The sequence below is a fragment of the Diplotaxodon limnothrissa genome, linkage group LG4 (assembly GCF_057381915.1).
Source record: "Diplotaxodon limnothrissa isolate DT_005_m linkage group LG4, D_limnothrissa_male_GT1.1, whole genome shotgun sequence".
Lineage (NCBI taxonomy): Eukaryota > Metazoa > Chordata > Actinopteri > Cichliformes > Cichlidae > Diplotaxodon > Diplotaxodon limnothrissa.
In genome coordinates this window covers 3,273,335-3,294,015 of record NC_140599.1, presented here as the reverse complement: position 1 = coordinate 3,294,015, position 20,681 = coordinate 3,273,335, and the positions used below count along the sequence as shown (strand labels likewise).

Here is a 20,681-nt window from a genome sequence, read left to right as displayed (position 1 = left end):
ACCTACTCGTGAAGTCACGTGACGTGCCTATCTGAACATAAGTGCCAGCGCCCACCTTTTTCTGTGCTTATAGGTGCCCACACAAGCACAGCTGCACCCGTGGTGCCTGTGAGCATTGTGGCTAAATAGTGATAAAACATTTCCCAGTTTAGCATTTAAGAAAAAGCTGTTTAGAAATCTGCTGTGTTAGACTTTACAAGCTCAGCTCATAAAATCTATTTCCACATCTCTCGGGCCGTGTTGAAATGATCCACGTCTTTATTCGAGTGTGTTTGTTTTATATGTGTGAATATTGTGTCGCTTAGTAGTTTACGGGCGTCCTTCTCGCCAAGGTTGTTTATCGCTCTATTCTTTCAACCAAATGTGAAGCAAAACACGAGCTCCGCATGTTCCAGAGAAAAGTAATGAGGTCTGTGTGTCCATGCTGATGTACTTTTCTGTACTTTAACTTCCTCATTATTCTCTGTTTTATGGATTTTTTTCTTTCCAGAGTTTTATTTCAGTTTATATTCAACATTGCGGTTCCACGCAGAGGTCAGATACACCATTTGGCACCGTTCCTCAAACCCAGAAAGTCTAAATTGTGCCTTTGGATTACCATACATCAAAATAAATTCCCTCAGCACCCACCACACAAGGCCTTGATCACAGAAGAGAGCCTCTTTTATCTGTAGCTCTCACACTTTTGGCCATGTTTCTGGTCCGCTGGTGAGCTGGGCCTATACTTTGTGTGCCCCTTTTTGCCAAACTAAGGGATATTTCATGCAGGCTTTTAGCCTCGGCCGACATTTATAGACAAGGGGGGACACTTTAATATGTTTGTCTGTGTGTGCCGGCCATGCCGTCACCGCTCCGCTCCTGCTTAACTTCTTCCATCTTTCTACAGCTCTGCCATCTAGCCTTTACTGGCAGTTCGCCCGGTGCTTACCACCCAGCCTGAGCAGCTTGTGTGTGTGCGCGCGTCTGTGTGTGTGTATATAAGTTCAAGCACGTCTTTATGAAATACTATAAGTCAGTAACATAAAATACCTGACAGTCAGATATGCAGAAGGGCACTACATCAGAGGATCCATTGATGTATGTTCTGGCATGCTCGTCTGCAGCTATATGTAGTTGCACAGCTCATGCTGGCATTGAATCGAAAGCACAGTCTGCCCCAGATATGAGGCCATCCAGAATCCCATTCATTCTAAAGAGGCATCCTGACAAGTGCAGTGAGTAGGTTGGTTGGCATGTTTGTTGACTGCGTTCCTGAAGTTCTCTGTAGCGACGCCGGGCTCTGAGAGCGTTGTCGTGTGGGATTAGTCGGGTAGTTTGCGCCTCACAAAGGAGACCGTTTGATTAGATTTCAGTGGTTAAAGTAAGCAGGGGGATTGCTGTGTTGTTCATACACTCAGTGGTGACCATAGTTGAACTGCTATTGCATTTCCCAGCTCTCCTCTGTCCTGACGCTGTGCCCCCAGCCTCTCGACCTGAACCCGACCCACCCCTTCCCCTCTCCCGTCACCTCCCTTTGCTCTGAACCCCCGCTGCTTCGAACCATGGCCTCTCACCGGACCCTGCCCTCAGCCCCCAGACACGGTACAGCCTGCTGACTGTACAGACACAGAATAGACAGGTTGTGAGGACCCATCTGTATGTTAAGCCAATCAAACAAATCAATGAATGAATCAGTCGATCAATCCATTGATTTCAGTCGATCATAATCATTTGATTCTTGTAATCAAATCTGACAAAGTCTGATAAATTTCTTTTTCTTTTTTTGAGTAGAGTCAAAGTAAGAAAAGGAGCCATGTTTGATTAAAACCTCGTCTCTGTTCTGCCATTTTGTTGATCCCCTTTTTGCCAGGACTCTCGTCGCCTGGTTCACTTAAGAAGCCGGGGAAATTCGATTTCAGCGCCCTGTCCTCCCAGACGAGGTCCCCCCGCATGGCGTTCACCCACCACCCACTGCCAATGCTGGCGGGAGTGAGACCAGGTGAGACCAACCCAGCTCCCGATCCCCCCCTGATCGCCCCAACCCCTTCCTCTCCCCCTCCTCACCATCTCCTCCTACCCACTTCTCACTTTTTCAGTGCCCCCATCCCCCACCCTACCCCTCTGTGGTTTAGAGCTGGGGGCGTTGTCTTTGGGAGATGGGAGTGGCTGGGAAGCTGGCAGGTAACTCTATGGGTCTGTGCCTCGTCCTCTTCTGCCTCCTCCTACCTCGTAGGGTGCAGGTCTTGCCGGTGATGGAGCTTGCAGGGTTTCTGGGTGTGGTGTGTGGCTTCTCTAGTTCTGTCTGGTGGTGGATGGCTGTTAGTTGTACTCTTCTGTAGATTGCCTCTGTCCTCTTAGAGGGATTTGGTGGATATTGCAACCTGTTCTGTCAGATCAGTCAAGATGTTACATGAATAAAACAGCTTCCTCTTACCCATCCACTCCCAGTATTCATTTCAAGACTCCTGGATGGCAAACCAGTCTCAGGACCACAGGTGGAAATGAGTAATGAATAAAGAAGCTATTGTTAGGATTTTTGTTTGTTTGTTTGCTTTGGTTTTTTTTTTTTTTTTGGGGGGGGGGGTCCAAATTCAGATTTTCTCACGATAAACATGGACAAAATTTCAAATGAATGAGGTAAGTGTACGCACGACTAATCCCTGTGAGCCAAAGGCCAAGGCTTCAGGCTGTTCTAAATACCACGTAACTCTTGGCTCTGCATGATGTCACAGCTTTGGCTGTGAGCAAAGCAACCTCACCTAGTCGTTGTTCGAGCCTCCTGGCAGCCAATCAAGGGGGAAATGAAGGCAGGTCGACTAGGCTATGACCAGGCTCAGCAAAAAAGAAATAAGCATTACTTCAAACTGTAAAAGATGCAAAGCTGCCCTAGTACAGTCCAAGAGCTGTAGAAGTAGAATTGTTGCATTTTTATTTTCTAGCTCTGAAACAAGTTTGACTCGTTGGGCAAAAAGACCTCGATGACTTCATAATGGGCCAACAGGTTATCTCATCCTGGCTGAACGCTTTACATTTTTACCAGAAAGTCAGAATTACTTGAAGAGTGGGTTCTGAAAGACGCTGTTGAGTTATGGGGTCTAGAGCTTCCCTCATTAGTACAAACTAAAAGTCACTATCTCAGCTTCTATTTGTTGGTCTTAAACATTTCCTTTTAATGTCTGACGGTAATGACGCCAACTGCGCAACTGCCATGGTCTCAGATCCCCAAACTCACTGTTGGTTTGTAACAATTTGATAAATTCCCGTTTTTGTTTTGTCTTAAACGGGGTCCTTTTATCAAAATCTGCAGGCTGCAAGGTCATACTGATACTTAGTGGTAACAGTAGTGAATATGTATCATTCCAGACAGGAAGGAAATCAGTCATTCATTCAAATAATTTTTGCTTCATGACCTTTAATTAGTCAACTAGTCACGTTACGGGGTTTTTTCTTGAAATTCCTATTGATTTGCTTCCCTTTCCAGTTTGGGAAGTCCAGGTTGAACACGTAATTCAAACTAGCACGGCCACAAAGTGATGTTTTGAGTCTGAGCTACTGTGTACCAGATCAATCTTTAAACCCTGCCACTTTATTTACACGTGGAGCTAAAGAGCTTCCAAATATAAATACAGAAATCATAATTTTTTACCAGTACAGATCAAATTAGAGACTTTCTCTTTTTTATGTACTTTTCTAAATTCACAAAGTAAAGGAGCTCACTGGAGATAATTACCCTTGTGCTTGCGCTACATCAAAGGATTTTTTAGTCACTGAGCAGATGTGAGGTTGACCGCCATGTCATTAAACCCTACTCAGCACTTGTTGACAGAACCTCTTGAGATGTGACTACAGCAAATCCAGTCTCCACACACACATACATGCACTGTTAGTGTTCACACCATCGTGCACACATGTATACAATATCCCATCCTTGCGGTGGCCAGAGGTTCTAAGTTACACACTTTGGGATTTGTTTTTTTTATACAAACTGTGGCAGCGTGCACACTGGGAATGCTGCCATGCTAGTTTGAAAGTGGTTACCACATCATCAGCATTGTTGTTATTCTACGTAAAAGACAAGATCCAAGAGATTTAAAGGATTGAAAGTGGGAATAAGGAGCATGCAGGGCCCAGCTGTTCATAGCAGCAACGGTGCTAAAGGGTGGCTTTCATGGAGTCTCTCCCTTCAGCCACGTCAGCCATGGTTCCACTGTTTTTTGCAAATTCCCTATATAAAAAAATCTGTGTTTGTATTGAAGGACCATGTGCTAGTTAGCAGATGAACCAAACAAATTATAGTGTATGTAACAGACAGTTTGGATGCACAGTTTCAAAAAGTATTTGAAACACTTAGCTAGCAGGAATGTCTAAAATGCTGGAAGAGCTCAAAATCATTTCTAAATGTTGAAAAAATTACACAAAGCTAAATACATGTTTCTGAAATGACAGATAAATTCTTACACAGCTAGCTGAAAGTAACAAAGATTAGTTGGCTGACGTTGTAAAATAGTTAGCTAAAGTAGTGCAATAATGAGTGGAATACCTACAAAAATGTATATCTGTTATCTAAAAGAAATGAATAAATTGTTTCCACCATTAGCTGAAAGTAAAGGAAACGTTTTAAAACAGCTGAGGTTAAGTGATAAATATTAGCCTTCAAGTAGTGACCGTTTGGTTTAAATGTCCAGCTTCTACCACCCTGGATATTAGCATAGCACGGTTAGAAACTAAGCAAACACGGATATTTCAACTGTATAAGAAGGATTATAATGAATTTATTTAGCAATATTTTAATATCTTAACATTCTTAATACCTCTGTGACATGTCAGGTGGTATCAGTGAAGGGCTCGTTGGGCTTTGCCAGTTTAAAGGCAAATATGATGGGAATCAAAAGAAGGTGAAAGTATGAAGGGGCCACCACCACCCCATCCATACTCCCATACCCCCAGCATTTGGCCTTCACCCAGTGTCTAATGGGATTAGTATGCGACTATAGGAGCAGGGCGACTGCTTCACTTGGGAGCAGGCAGCCTGGCATGGAAGCAAGGTGCTGCTGGGCCCTGAAGCATAGGCCCTTGTCTGGGGGGTAATGCAGCAGGGTTGGCACCCTTATGAAGTGCACTCACACACAATGTATAAGATGCAAGCACTAAAGAGCATTGGCAGCCCAACGTGGGCAGCTGGGGGGCCTGTATGGGATGGGGTGGGTGTTAAACTGGCACAGCTAAGAGAACAGGCTACTAATACAAAACAAGGAGATTTAGTAATGGATATAAGTCTGACAGGGAGGGCTTTGTGCTCGGTGTGGTAGGGCTCAACCAACTGCTCCCCTTTCGCACCTCAGACATATATTCATCTGTTTGGTGTGAGTTTCACTATTTTCTTTGGTGAAAAACAGAATGTTTTTTGTTTCTGTAAGCTTATTAGCCACAGAATGCAGTTATATTTTGCATCTCCGCACCTGTCGTGCACATACACAGATATAAAGCTCACAAGCCATTTAGCAGAAAAAATATTAACTCAGATTTAGAGAGTATTTACAGATTAATTCTGTCTTAGAAACAAAATGTGTCAGATAAAAAAGGCTTTAGTATGTAAATGCCAAAATGCATCAACACCAGTGAATCACACCCTCAAAAACAGCACACAGGAGCGCAGGCATTAAGACAGGCTAATATAAGACACTCCTCAATGATCTCTTTGTGTATTTTAACAGGCTTTTTGGATCTGATTTCAAAATGCAGCGCTTTTATCTGCTGAATTTGTGCCCATTTAGAAGTGTGTGCAGTCTGAACGGCGTTGCCCTAAATTGTTACATTGTCTCAGTGAGTGTTCAGATGTGAATATGTGTGTGTAAAAATCTCTTTCCGAAAAGTTCATTGTGTTCATCTGGATGCAGCGTTTCATATAAATTTCTTCAATAAAGCTGTAAGGGTTTACTGGAGGAGTCATAAAAAATAAGCAATGCATACAATACCTATTAACTCGAAATTAGCTTTTCCTAGAAAAACCGAGTTCCTTTCACCTTAAAACCAGATTTAAGTTTTATTGTTTCCAGTTGCGATGTGATATTCTTGCTATCATTTGGTGGTTGCTCAGTTCATCTCTCCCATCTGTAAGAATGTTTAGAAACTCAGCGGTTCGTGTCCCGCTCTTCCTCTGCTCGTGTTTCCTCTAATACCAAACGTCTGTGTTTACAGGGAGCCCCCGTGCTTCAGCCTCGGCCCTGCACTTCCCATCTCCCTCCATCATCCAGCAGTCTAGCCCCTACTTCACCCACCCAACCATCCGCTATCACCACCACCCTGGACAGGATCCCCTGAAGGAATTTGTGCAGTTTGTCTGTGCCGATGGCTCAGGGCAGGCCGCTGGGCAGGTAAGACCCGCCACCAATGAAAGTAAACATGATTTATGTAAATTTGACAAGCTGAACGCGTTCTGTACTGTGCAGGAGACACGGCACGAGATTGATTGACAATGGTCTGCAGCCAATCAGGATGCAGGACACAATGCGCTGTAAAAAAAAAAAAAAAAAAGAATGCAAAATTGCACACAAAAAAATCCGTGAAACAGCGAGACCGCGAAAGCTGAAGCGCGTTATAGCGAGGGACCACCGTATGTTAGTGAAACAGTGCAGCATACGGAAGCTGTGTGCATAATGAAATCTGTGTTTGTGGCTCGTCTTTCTCAGTTAATTATAACGTAACATGATGTCAGGTTCACCAAATGAGAGGTATGCACATTATCCCTGAGGTTCTGTTGGTTTTTGCTTTTTTTCTCGGATCATGTGACTGACAGATGTGATACATATTCAAGAATAGTGCTTGTTTTAGTTTTAATCCTTCATCTGTCATTTTGGTGCTTGGAGTTAACTAGTTTAATAGATTTATAGGTGAGAATTTGAGCAGCTTGAATAGACGTATACAAATCTCTTTCTTTTTGTCTTAATTTGGAAATTTTGTTGTAGTTGCACATCTTGATCATACCTCATTGGAATCTAATGACATATTCAAAAGTCTAAAAGCTAGTTCAACTGTAACTATGGTCCTAAATTTGAAATCATGAATGAACCATTATACTATTACTTTGAATAAACTAGGAATGGCAGAGAGCTTCTTTGACGATGTGTCCACCTACATTATAGGGAAATATACCCACGGCGACACAAATACAGCACACGTCACATTCGTTTACTCAGCTGGTCTACAAATCTTTGTACTGTCTTGTCGATGTCATTTTGCCGTTTCCTCTTTCAGACCCTGACGTTCCCCCTCCTCCTCTTTTTATTTCTTTCTTCTGCTCCACCCAACCCCTCAGAAATTATAACCATCAGCACGAGAATGAATCAGTCACGGCACACTTCAAGTCAAGCATCCCCGCCCTGTGTTGTGTCATCGTGTTTCTGTTTTCATTCTTAGCCGTTCTGATTTTAGTTGAAGTTTTGGTTGTTTGGTGCTGCTGTTGTTGGTGGTGTTGTGCTTGTGTAGAAGAGTATCCTTCCATGGTTTTGATTTCTTGCCATCTTCTGGACGAACCCAGTCAAACAGTTTGCTCACTTCCCTCCTCCACTCCTCCTCCACCCGACACGGACCACCCCTGTGGAACCTCTCACCTTTAGCTCCAACTCCTACTCCTTTCAAACCCTGTGGTGATTATTATTTTTCACACCTTCATGAAAGATGCCGTCCACATACATCATTCCTTTGGTTGTTGTTTCCCACCCTCCTCCTCTTCCTCCTTCCACCATCGCTCCCCCCCTCCCACTCCTCCTCCCGCCGTCATGGATATTTTTTTGGACCTGGCCTCCCAAGCTGCGTCCTGTTTTCATTCCGTGTCTGCGGATTGTCGCATGTCGCCCTCCTGACCCTATTTGTGTTGTCTGCAGCCAAACGGGAGCGGCCAGAGCAAAATGCCAGGCTCCTTCTTGCTGCCTCCACCTCCCCCAGTGGCCCGCCCAGTGCCCCTTCCCATGCCCGACTCTAAACCCAACAGCACGCCCCCTGACGGCGGACTCTCCTCGCCCGCATCTCCGTGTAAGTGACCCCGCAGAGACCATTCTCAAAACCAAACCAACACCAAAAAAAAGAAATATAAAAAAACAAATCAGAAAATCCCAACCCTCTCCAGGCAAAGGACCTTTGTCAGTGTTCTTCCTCCAACTTCGCCCCATCATTGTGTATCCAGCATCGCATCTCCCTAGCCCCGTGGAAGGCAATAACAGCAAGCACAGAATATACTGTGGAGCACAATAGAGTAGATCAAGGCCATCAAAGGTTTGGCTCAAAGTAGTCTTCATTATGGACTTGGGTGGCATTCATCAGGGTTCTGTATTAGGTCCCATGAGTTTCAGGAGCTCTACATGTTGAACCCATTTTGCGTGGCCTGGTGTGAGAAAGCTACATCACCGCTCCACTTCTTCTACTTCTAAATCCTCTTTTCTTCCTTCTCTGGGCACATCGCTAAACCTCGTAAGAAGATTTTTATTTTTAACTTATTGTTGCTTATGAAAGGGCACAAATTTAGGGCAGTTAATTTATATGGACTCCAAGAACATTCCAGTAGAGATTGGGACACCTTATGGAATAACTTACTGGTACCTCTTTTGCTTTAGCTTCTTTTGTTGCATGGTAGTTGTTAGAGAGCAAGAACAGGGTGTGCATTTAAATTTTTGTCAGTCATACAGTACATTCTCTCACCTGTGGTAGGAGGGGCACTGGATGGAGCACTTTTTTTGTTTGTTTTTAGCTCTCCTTCAAATATAGTGTTTTTGTTTTACCCCCAGTCAGCGTCTCAAAGTCTTCTATGTCTTATCTATGTTATTCCAATTCTTAGACACACATGGATGTATATCTATCTTCCTTCCTGTCTCTCATTCTTGTCCTCCCTTTCCTCCACTCAAACAGACACACGTATGCACAAGTCTACACACTACATCTCTGAATGCCTCAGTGAGATTCAGATTCTGGAGTCCGTAGGGTACCTCAAACTGCCCTAAATTTGTCAGAGACGTTGATGCCACTGGGTTTTAAATGTCCCTGACTCCTCAGTGTCAGAATTTCAGTGTGCATAATCGCTTCCAACGAAGTTTATCAAGTATCCTTAATCACCCGGGGAGATCTGAGTTTGCATGCCAGATTTCCATGGGGTCTTAATGACCTCAATGATGTATAGCTGTACTTTCGGTAGAAGCAAGCGCCTGTTTCCTAAAATCTATTAGGTTTAATATATGCCATTTCATGTTGAAGCAATGACCATTTACAATGATTTGCTTTTTTGCCAAAGTTAGAAGAAGAAAAAGTTTAAAACATTTAAATCGCTCAATCACATGAAGGTAACGTCAGTTTGCTTAATTTAGAATCTCGGTTTTCAACAGGTATGGCTATGTTTTGTTTTTGTTTAGTTTTTTTGGCTCCAGTGGTTTTGCTAACTTTGGATTGTGCTAGCTATTTAGTCAAGTATCAACCTGCAGAGATAAAACAAACAAACAAACAAACAAACGCATAATAAAGTCAACACTAAAATGCCAGAAAACAACTGACTCCAAAAACAAGCTAAACCCATAGATGTCCATGTTCCTTAGTCTTGAAAAAAATGGGTCCTGTCTTTATTTTATAATTATTAAATGAAGAGTGAATTGTACTCTTTTTAAAAGTCATTAAGAATTAAACAGATAGAGAGAAATTGTAATATTAATGGGTGCCGCTTGCTAGCCAAGGCGTTCTTGCTAGCGTTACCTGATAAGCTAGCACTCTATGCTCAGCCGTGTGTAGTCACTTGTTTCTAAAAGAAAAACAACAACAACAACATGGGAGCAGACAAAAAGATATTGTTGGAGCTTTAAAAGAGTGCTTTACAACCCAATAAGTGGTGTCACCGTGGCTACATTCATCACATTTTATCCAGCCTATGGTCAGTTTTAATGCTATGCTAAGCTAAACAAGCAGGTAGCTACATTCGGTTTAGCTTACAGTCATGAAAGTAGAACACCTTTCTTCACTGTACTTTCATAAAATGAGTGTACACATTTACTTCGCAGAATTTGCACCTTTCCAGTTAAGACTCCATGAGAGGTTGCAGTGCTAGCTGTTTAGTTGACACTGATGATTTTCTGTCCTCCTTCTGTTTCTGTAGCATACTCCACGCCAGGCGCCACAGCTCCCAACAGGTTTGTCGGCATCGGATCACGGGACAACAACTTTCTGAACATCCCGCAGCAGACACAGGTAGGAGTTGGGTGATATACTGGCAGTTTTTCTCGCTTTGTAGGAGAGTGAGGAGGAAACTCAGCTGTTTTCGCTGCAATTACTGGTCAAACTCTGGAAACTTATTAACTGCGTGGATGTACGCCAAAATATTTCTTATTCCCTCACTGCCTGAAACCTGCTGCACGGTTTCCTCCACCTCTTCTCTCGCACCATCCCACAGCTCGCCATCAATGTGTGCATTTGTACATCTGTATTTTACAGTACGTGTGTGGTTTACCATATGTGCTCAACTGTTTATTTGGCACACATGGAGCCTACCCTTCAGGCTCCTTTACTCACAGCTTTTTTTTTCTCTACTTGCTTCCTTTCCTTTCCCTCCTCTTGCCCCCCCCTTTTTTTCCTACTTCTCTTTCTCCGTCCTTTTAGCTTTACCACACTTTGCTCACTCTCTGCCTTTTACTTTCTCCTTCTCTCACCTTCTTTCTTCCTCCCCTTCACCACCCTGCACCTCATTCATGTGCCTCCTCCATTACCACCAGTACTTTTCTCATTAATGTCCAACCACACCCGCCTGGAGCCAGCTCAGCTCCACTCGTCGACACATGGAAACCATCTGAAACTGCTTTGCTGATCTCCTCCCTTGTTTCTCTGCCCTCTGTTCTCTCTCTTTTCTCCCTTTCCATTTCTGCCCCTCCGCTCATTATACTCTGCTCTTTACCCTTCATTGCTTCACTGTTCATCTCTTTTTGTTCCATCACTTCATAAACGTTTTCTTTGCTGATGAAATGTTTATGTTGCTTAACTCTAAGTTGTTTCTATTTTCTTGGAAGTTGAACTTTGCACACATCATGTGGCCAAACTGTGTGGACACGCGAACATCACATACAAACTGTATTTAATTGTTAAACATCAGGTTCAAGATCCGTGGGTATTAATCTGCTCCTCTAACTGCCTCTGCTCTTTAACCACAAGGCCATTATTGTGAGTTAAAGCACTGAATTCAGGCAATAAAGACTTGCAGTCAGAGTTCCCCTTAACGCCAAGTGAAGTTAATTCACATTAAAACTATTTCTTCATGGATCTGGCTCTGTGTGTAGCAAAATATCAGATTCCCCAAACTGTTGCCAACACATTGTTGTCAAAAATATTACTTACCGCTATGTCTTTGGTTTCATTAGGCCTAAACCATAAAAACATTAAAAAAATATAGCACCAAGAACACAGATGTATTTGGACAGAGGTAACCAAAAACTTCTGGCTGTGTGTCTCATAGAAAAGTTGAGATGTTCTGTACCGACTAGGACAAATTGTCTGAAATATGGTTTTACTTTTCAATGCGTAGCTAAAACACACACGGCACCAACTGTTTACACGTGTCTCTGCAGTGACATGAAAAGATTAATGGTCCACTTTAAAACTAAAAGATCAATCACAAAACAAAGATCCTCTCAAAAACGAGCCTGTGGCGGCTCAGGACCAGCGCTGGGCTTTGTCCTCCCTCTAGTGGCAAACGTTGGGTGCTACATCCAGGCGAGACGAGAAACTAGATACCAGCAGGGCAAGGCGAGAGGGGAAATGGAGGGAACAGAGCAACAGAGAGTTTCGGCCCCTATAGAAGTCACGTCCTGGCCGTCTCGTTACCCCCGGCAACCAGACATGATGTCATAGCCAGTTGATCTTGAATTTGAGAAGGGGTTGCTCGAGAGGGGGGCAGGAAAGAAAAGAGGGTGGTCACTGTCTGCTGCCAAGGATTTAGTGGGAGTGTTCACGGGAGATAGATGGATTGTGTGTGTCTGTAAGCACATACACAGAGGGACAGAGTAACTAAGAAGGGAGAAGTTACAATGCCCAAGGCCTGCTGGGACCGTGCCCAAGGGGAGTAGGGTAGCTGAGAAGGGCAGGAGGCAGGAGGGAGGCAGGGGGGTATTCATGCGACCTGTTAGAGTCAAACAAAACAAAAGGCTGCTTCCCTGGAGGCGCAGAGTAGTTTCCAAGGCTTGACTTCTAGAATGTTGGTGCACCAGCCCACAGTGCCAGATCCTGGAGGCCAAGCAGGGCAGCCAACAACAGTGGCGGTGACCCATTTCTGCTCCTTGCTCATGCTGAGGAGAAGAAAACTCAACGTGAAGAAGGCGCAAGTGACACAGAGCGCCAGACTGCTATCTCCCTGCTGCTGCTTGGCTATTAGGAGCTATTAACTACTCAGCCAAATTCAAGACATACTGTACTTCTCTCCAGAAATGAACAGACTCGATGGTAATAAGCTGGGCTAGAGGCCCAGATGACAATTCTGTCATTCACTGTATTTAAAAACTAGAGGAACCCCCTGAAGCCAAAAGCCAACACGGTGTGCAGACATTTTCAGAAACCATTTGTGGTGCAGTTGCTCTTTGGATGGGCATTCGTTATACAGCTGGTGACAGGTGTGGCTACAGGCATTGTTTTCAGGTTGATCATCCATGCTCCGAGGTGAAGGTCACAGCAACCTCATGTGAGAAAACACCTTTAATTTGGCAGGAATGTTCACTTACACTAAAGGATGAACTGATTTGGATTTGGTGCAAATTCTTGTGTATTTACTCAGATTATGACAAACTTTCACACCAGTGTGTTAGAATAAAAGATGATAGCATTTCATAACAAACAGGTTAAAGGATATCATCATATTTTTCTTCAAACACATTTATGGGCATTATCCGGTTGTTCAGTGATGACGTGACGAATCCTACTTCCGGGTCTAAAGTAGTCTGCGTTTAATATGGCTTTTGTGTTGTTAACATGTTTAATGTTTTGTATTTTCTTCTATTTAATCTCAAAAAGCTCCTAAAACAGTCAGTGATCACTGTTGACCTCCCTCGGCTTTTATTACCACTAATCATTTATTTAAGCTCAGTTTTTAAAACCTTAGGATGTAACTACAGCCCAGCCCATGCAGCAGTATATGAATGACTAACCTCGTATTGTGGATGGATTATCTCAGTTGTTCTCCTGGCTGAAGTTTGGTCCTTTTACAGCATCCTGCCATGCGATTACATTTGTTTCTGACCACCGAGAACACTCACGTTAACTTTTATCCAGTGGAAAAAAAGTTAGCTTGTTTATATTATGCTAACATAGCTGTGTCGCTAGCGGTCACGTAGCACATCATTATATAGCAGCTAGCCCAACTTCAGTAACCCTACAAACGTCACTGCTGTTTAGTTTTCTGTCTTCATTTATGTTGGAAGTGATAGCAGAGCTGTACGTTTTAATTTGTTTCCAAAACCCCGCAGTCAGGACATGCTATATTGTATTTAGATAGAAGCTAGCGAGCTAACTCCCTGCTAACTTCTAACTCCGTTAAATGTCATAAATTCCGTTTTCATGGATGCCTGGATGTTAAACTCAATTGTTACACCTGGTAGAGCAGAACGCTGATCATTTTATTAAAGATGAAAGACTTTAGACAGTTTTTCAACTCTCAGTAATGCCATGGTGATCGTTTGATATATGGACCTGCAGCGGAGTTTAGGCGCAGACACGGCTAGTGACGTCAGACTGAACAATCGGATTGATGCCATAACGGAGAAACAGAGAGAAGATTGTGGTGATGTTTAACATTTGGTAGGAGGCTGAAATGACTGCACTAACCTTTGGTGGCCAACAGTAAAGAGTCAGACACGCAGGTAAACTGCAGCTTCACTGGTTGGTGGAAGCTGCAAAGTAGTAATCCCAGTTTATTTTGAACAAACACAGTGGGTCACATTTTGTGCACATAAAGTTTATTTAAGCTGTTTACTATTTTTGTTACTAACATAATCTCATCTCGTCTTTCCCTCTCTTTTCTTTTTCAGTCTTGGTTCCTCTGACAAGATCTGTGTGCAAACCAGCAACTAGAATTCTTTCTTTGCAATCAGAAATAGAAAAACAACAACAAAAAACACAAAAAGAACCAGAGAAACAACCCGCAGGATAATAATTGTCCTCCAACCCACCCACCGACTGGCCCTGACAGTATGTCTCACCTGATACAAAATGTAACCAGGCAACGCAGGAAATTACAGCAGCATGACGCTTTTAGTGGAACTCTGGACTTACTTACACACAGTCAGAGGCAGGACCCGTTTCAAGCAAAGATGGATACGTTGAAAGACGAATAGATGGACAAGAGGATGCCGGGATGACAGGGAGAAGGGGGGGTAAGGGGACGGCAGCAGCAAGGAGGCATCTCTCCTCAAACCACCGAACCAGCACAGCAGCGCAGGAGGAACCTGAGGATGAAAACCGTCGGCTTCTCCTACTTTATAAAGACGCATTGTGTAACAAATGGCTTAGAAAAATCAGTTGTCTAGCAAATACAAATTCAAGTCACAGTCTAATCAAAGCAATTCGGTTTCCAGGGAAAGCTGCAGTCCACGCTCCTGTGATGTCTGTCATCACTCAAAACAAAATCCAAATGACCAATGTTTCTATCCTTCTGAATGACCTAAAATAGCCCCTTTCACCCTACTACTAACTAGTGACCATGCCAAAACTTGATTAAGGGTTGCACTACAAGCTGAATCAATTAACACTAATCTTAAAGATGTGCACTATTTACCTACAAGGCATGGGAGGTAAACCAGACTTGCCTATTTTAAAAGTTTTAAAGAGGAAACAAACCTGAGGTACAAGAAGCCTTCACAAGTCCTCAGCCCCCATCTTTCAGTTCGACAGATCATTGGCCTCCACTCACTCTCATGTCTCCCCACATTCAGAACAATCACTCAGTCTGTGCCATGACCACAGCATGTATGAAAACACACACACACACACACACACACACACACACACACACACACACGTGCCCAGTCTCACATTTAGGTTGTAGTATTTATAGGTGGTGGTGTTGTGTTATTTCATTCTTATTTTTTTAAGCCCAGTGAAGTCTTTCTACCTTAATTAGATATCCAAACATTGTGCGCACACACACACACACACACACACACACTGAAAATCGCAGTGTGACTATATAATTACTGACAGCTTCACAGCTACAGGCAGCAGCTATTGGTTCCCAATTTGCCCTTATGTAATGTAGATGAATGATTTTATTATCTCTCGTGTGTTCTCTTATTTGAATTTATTCCTCTTTTGGATTTGTACTATTTTATAATTGTTTTGTATTTGAATGACAGCACCTTAAAGAGAAACACAGTCAGAAGCGGTATGTTGAAGCAGTGGAGACAGGGTGGTTAGCTTACCCAGATCAAGTAGCGCTTGCAAAAACATTTGGGAAATATGCGTATTTGCTTCTTTTTCCAGGGAGTTGAGATGAGTTGATTGATACCGCTACAGCTGGTTGGCTTAGCTGAGGTTAGCTGGCTTGGTTCTGTCCAAAGTTAATAAAACCACCAAACCTGCACCCCCAGTGACCGTTTTGATTATATGATGATTTTATATCGACGTATCCGTGCAGAATATGAGCAGTTTTAAGAGGGTTTAGACCCGAAACCCGTTTGGTCATTTTTTTAGGAATGTTGAAATCAACTCTGCGACGGTTTAGACGGCAGCTCAGGCGTTTTGTAGCTTTGCAATGCAGTGTCCTGTGAAAACACCGTTACTGTGAGAATCCTAGAAAGAACAAAGCATTTGAAAGTAATCCACTAGGTAACTAGTGTTGATTGTATATGTTAAGTCGAGCTTTTTGGCAGTTGGACATCATAAGCTAACTGTGGCTTTGACTTAAAACCCAGGAACACAGGGCAGCCACATGCAAAAGCATGACTGCTTCACTAGAAATTCAGAGTTTATATCAATGAAGACGTCAGTTTAGCGATTGAGACCATGAATTCATTACAAAAGTACTTCTTGAGGTCAGAAAGTGATACGGAGGATCGTTTCCTCATAGACTTGGATACAATCAGATTTTGCAAACAGGAGTCGCCCCCTGCTGGCCATTAGAAAAAGCCCAGGTTTTCAGCACTTCCGCTCTAGCCTCACTTTCCACCAGAGGTGGAGCGTATATTTCCTTAGTTGACACTTCACTTTGCTTTTATCCTGATTCTAGTACATTGGAACTACCCTGACTAATTCAATTTTATTTAATTTTATTTATATAACGCCAAATCGCAATGCCAATTGCCTCAAGGTGCTGAATATTTTAAGGCAAAGACCCTGCAATGATACAGAGAAAACCCCAGTAATCGCATGACCCCTGTGAGCAAGTGCTTGGTGACACTGGCAAGGAAGAACTCCCCTTTAACAGGAAGAAACCTCCAGCAGAACCAGGAAACCTCGGCGACTGTTTGGGGTGAAGGCAGTAAGATTCACACGAATGCGGGGACCCTCGTTACCTTTGAACAGAGCCACCTAGCTGCTTCATGTGAAGGTGACCCATCGAACAAGCATATTTTCCAGATGAACGTCTCCTGTAGAACAACACGATGCAGGGTTTTGACAATCACAGGAAGCTTATTTTTCTGGGAGATCGCCTGCTCGGCCATAACGGTCAGGGGAAGAAGACAAAATAGTCGCGCCTACTATTTGGATCCAGGTACAGCTAGTGGCTGCTGGTGGGGATGTACGAGTGATAGAAAACAGATCTGAGGAGGGAAGGTTGCTGAAGATGGGACCCAGAGTTAAGGAGAGAGTAGCTCTTCTTTCTGTCTCCCTAAAGTTTACCCTGTTGTTTACACTCCCAGACGAGCCGCTGCTCCAAGAGCAGAGGGGGCCACACTGCGGAGCAAAATGAATATGTGACATATCTGGCTGTTTTTGGAGAGGGGACGAGAGCCGAGGCTTAGCAGTAGGACGGATCACGGGTGTGCCCGTTTAAACGCCGGTGCACAGGATCACGTAAAGGCTGCTTGGTAGTGTTGGATATAGCATTCCCACAACACACACTTACACGCACACACACGCACCAGCACTCCCACTGAGCTACGGTGAAAAACTGCACTAATACAATCATGCCAGCCAACCTTATCAGACTTTTTTTTGTAATGGTTACAATAGATCGACCACCACTTAGTATTGCAAATCAGTGGATGTATTACTGGGATGGAATCACACTTGTAGAGCACAGATCGCCACTTCTTTAAAAAAAAACTCCACACAGACTTACGAAGACCACTCACTACTAACACGTCCCCCGTGCCCGACTCAATTCAAAGGGAAGTCTTAAAGATAGACAATCTGAGGAGGCCTTTATGCTTTCAATCATTATCTAGAACTATATAAAGAATCAGCCCACAAATTTAGCCCTACTAAAAAGCTAATCACCCATCCAACCTCACAAAATAACTGGACTGCCTGGCCACGTTCTTCACTGCAGGGAAAAGCGCGACATAGCTGGCCAATCGATGGCGATCATCTCATCAGCTTCGTAGAGAGATCTAGCTCCGCTGAGTAAGACATTAACGACGGCTAAAGGTGATTTCTTTTCTAATCTATGGAAGTGCCTCTGTATTCCCATTATGCAATTTGTCAAACATGAATTCAGGTTCTTTTTCTCACATATAAGCTATAGTGAATGGTGGAAAAAACATTTATGTCAGTAGGGGGAGAAAAAAACACGTTGACAGCTCACTAGATAATCACAAGCATCTTTATATATAATACACATATATATTTATAGATATATACTTTTTTTATTTGCAAGATAAGCTCTGTGGCAGTCTAGTTATTTTTTGAAGCATGGCGTACATCGCACAGTCATAGGATGCATCTCAGAAAAAAACCACACACACAGAAAAAGCTGATTTGAGCTAAAGTACCAGTTTGTAAACCCGCTCGCACCCGCGTTACAGGACATAAAGCTAAAGGACGGCAAACGCAACAGTAGATACATAGACAACAAGTGATGATGACGTAGTTGAGGTTAAAAGATAAAGCAGATTAGGTTTTGTTGTTTTCTTTCGTGTCTTGATGGGAAGTATTGTTCTTGAAACTAAATGATGTATGTTGATTGAGCCATGTGCAATGCCTTGGTAGAGGAATTGTGTTTGTTTGTTAGCGATTGTTTGAGGGTGTCACACAGAAAGAGGGAAACCCTCTTCTTTTTTCTTTGTTTTATCTTTTTTGGGGGGGAGGGGCTTTTGTTTGTTTTAAAGTCCACCTGCTCCGGGACTCTAAATATGAGAGCAGCGAGAAAAAAAATCCCAGTCTTTGTAAGTAAGTTTGGGGAAATTATTTTACATTTTTTTGTTCATTTTTAAAAACTTCATTTCTATTCATTTGTTTTCAAAAACCATGGGAGGGCTGAAGGAACAATTTTGCAACTCGTAAAATATATATCACTATGACAACTGGTGCTTTCGTAAAAGAATAAAGTACATTCAGTCTCTATTATACATAAATAATAATAAACAAGAACTAAGTGTTATCATAAAAAGCAAATTTTAGGAAAGTGTGCGTTATTCTATTTCTCTTTTTGTATTTACCGAGGGAGGGGGGCGGGGGGGTGAGAGGTTCATTGTAGGACAAAAGGCATTTTTCCTCCCCGAACTTTATCGCCACTGCAGGACAAACAAACAGGGAAAAAATGAAAATCACGTCAGATCTTGTTTCTTTTCTTTCTTTTCTTCTCCATCATGTTATGTCCAACACATCTAGCGTGGGACAAAGACAAGATCTTCCCCATTTTTGGGAGATGCACAAGTACGGATTCCCCAGTCCAAACCACCGATGATGACGTCCATAGAAATTAAAGAAAATGTTTCTTTTATTTTGGTTTTTTAATGTAAATGTCTACTTGTTTAAACAAGAAAGAAAGAAAGAGGGAATCAGCGGCCTCTGTCTGGCTGGGGGGGGGGGTGCTGTCATCAATTTACCAACAATGTGAACCCTACCCCCCTATCCCAACCCTCCACACACACATGCACACACACACACACACCACCATCCTCCCCCAATCCCCTTCCCCGCTGTAAATGATTATAAATATTTGTTTGGTGATGTAGTGTTATAGACTCAGAGCATCTTTAAAGGTTGTCCCTAAAAAGTGCCTTTTGTTCACAGATTCCATCTTGTAATCCTGAGTGCCCATCTCAAAAAAAGTCCCCTCCTTCATGCTTCTTCTGTATCTTTCTCTTCCTATTCTTCAGAGCTTTTTCAAGCAGTATACATAGTACTAAAGGAAATTGGTGTGATTTAGTTCCTCTTTTTATTGTTGAATTATTAAGAAAAGACGTAAAAAAAAAAAGACAAAACCTAAAAACAAAAAAAAAAGAATATTTTCTGTCTTGCTTCTCTTCCTCTGTATCTTGTCGTCTGTCTAACTTGGACACTGGAGTAGTCTGTAGCCGCGTACCCTTCTCCCACTTCCTTCCTTTTCTCCCTTTTCTCTGAACGGCGGGGTTAAAAAAAAAGAAGAAGAATACGCAAAGGTTTTTTTCTTTTGTTGTCTGAGCAGAATGCAGTTAGCTCACATGTTATTCTTGTCTGTACGCTTCACATTGTATTACCATACCCATCTTCTTCAGCTTCTCCATTCAAACAGCTAATGTAAGTGAACAAGTTACACCACAGGGCTCTGGGCTGTGCTGAGGACAAGGGCACAGGATGAGAAAAAGAAAGAAAGGTGGAGGGATAAAAGCACGAGGAATGTGATACTGGGCTTTAGGCGAGGGTGGTGACCAGCAGGACTGCTAGCGCAGGCAGGTTTGTTCGTTTGCAGGTTTCCTTGTTTCTGTTTTGTAATTGAATTTGAAATTTTTTTATTATTTCATCTTGATGGACGATGCATCGTGACCTGGTTATGCATCTTGAGAACGAGTGAATGAGAATAGCTCTTGTAAAGAGAAGAAAAAACCATGAAAAATGACTCAAAGCACCTTAAAAACAGAGCGGTGCCACAGCACAGAGACTGAGATTCAGCACAATCCTTACAAAATGTGACTTATCGATCCATCACTATCCACCATGCGGTTCCAAATCCTGTAAACATTAGATGTAAGCACCGTGAGGCTCCACCAGCAAAATCGAGGAAGAAAAAAAAAGTATATGCAACGTTTAGATGTCTTTTTTTTGCATTAAGCGAATGAAGCCAGCAGCAGTATTATCAGCGAAGCCTTGACGAGTGAAAGCGCCATAGCTGAGAAGCCATATCAGAGACAAACAGGTCACACAGCAGAGCGAGTGCGCGTGTGTGTGTGTGCGTGAGCGTGTGCGTGAGCGTGTGCGCGCTTTAGTCGAGAGGCGGGCGTCTGCAGTATCCGACGCCTGCACCGTTCAAGAGCCCAGTCGGACCCTGTGGCCCAACCGTCAGCATGTTTCACTTTTACGTTTTCCTCGCTCAGTTTCTATCACTGTTTTAAGGATGCTGTTTAGCGATTTAGTGACTGAGCTCCCAAGCTAGACTAACCCCGCCACACCCTGAACCCCGCCCACCACAAGTGCCCCTCCCCCTCCTTCCCCTCTGTCAGAGCCGTCCCATCCTCAGACACACCTCCCAGAGCCCATGGTGAAATGCATGTGTTAATTACAGTTTCTTTTCCATAATAATAATAAAAAAACAGTTGATTGAATAAAAGGATGTT

General features: G+C 43.1%; 1 protein-coding gene across 9 annotated transcripts in view; it reads left to right on the top strand.

The window, feature by feature from the left end:
• Window positions 1-20,681, top strand: part of nfixb (nuclear factor I/Xb) — a 137,135-nt gene extending 116,454 nt beyond the window's left edge. For 6 of the 9 annotated variants that reach the window (XM_085351288.1, XM_085351289.1, XM_085351291.1 and 3 more), the window contains 4 exons: window positions 1,850-1,978; window positions 6,178-6,353; window positions 10,109-10,200; window positions 14,016-20,681. In XM_085351288.1, the coding sequence (XP_085207414.1) occupies window positions 1,850-1,978; window positions 6,178-6,353; window positions 10,109-10,180 (377 nt within the window). In that variant the 3' untranslated portion in view covers window positions 10,181-10,200; window positions 14,016-20,681. The remainder of the gene's footprint in view (window positions 1-1,849; window positions 1,979-6,177; window positions 6,354-10,108; window positions 10,201-14,015) is intronic. The other 3 variants (XM_085351294.1, XM_085351293.1, XM_085351290.1) reach the window with 1 other exon arrangement.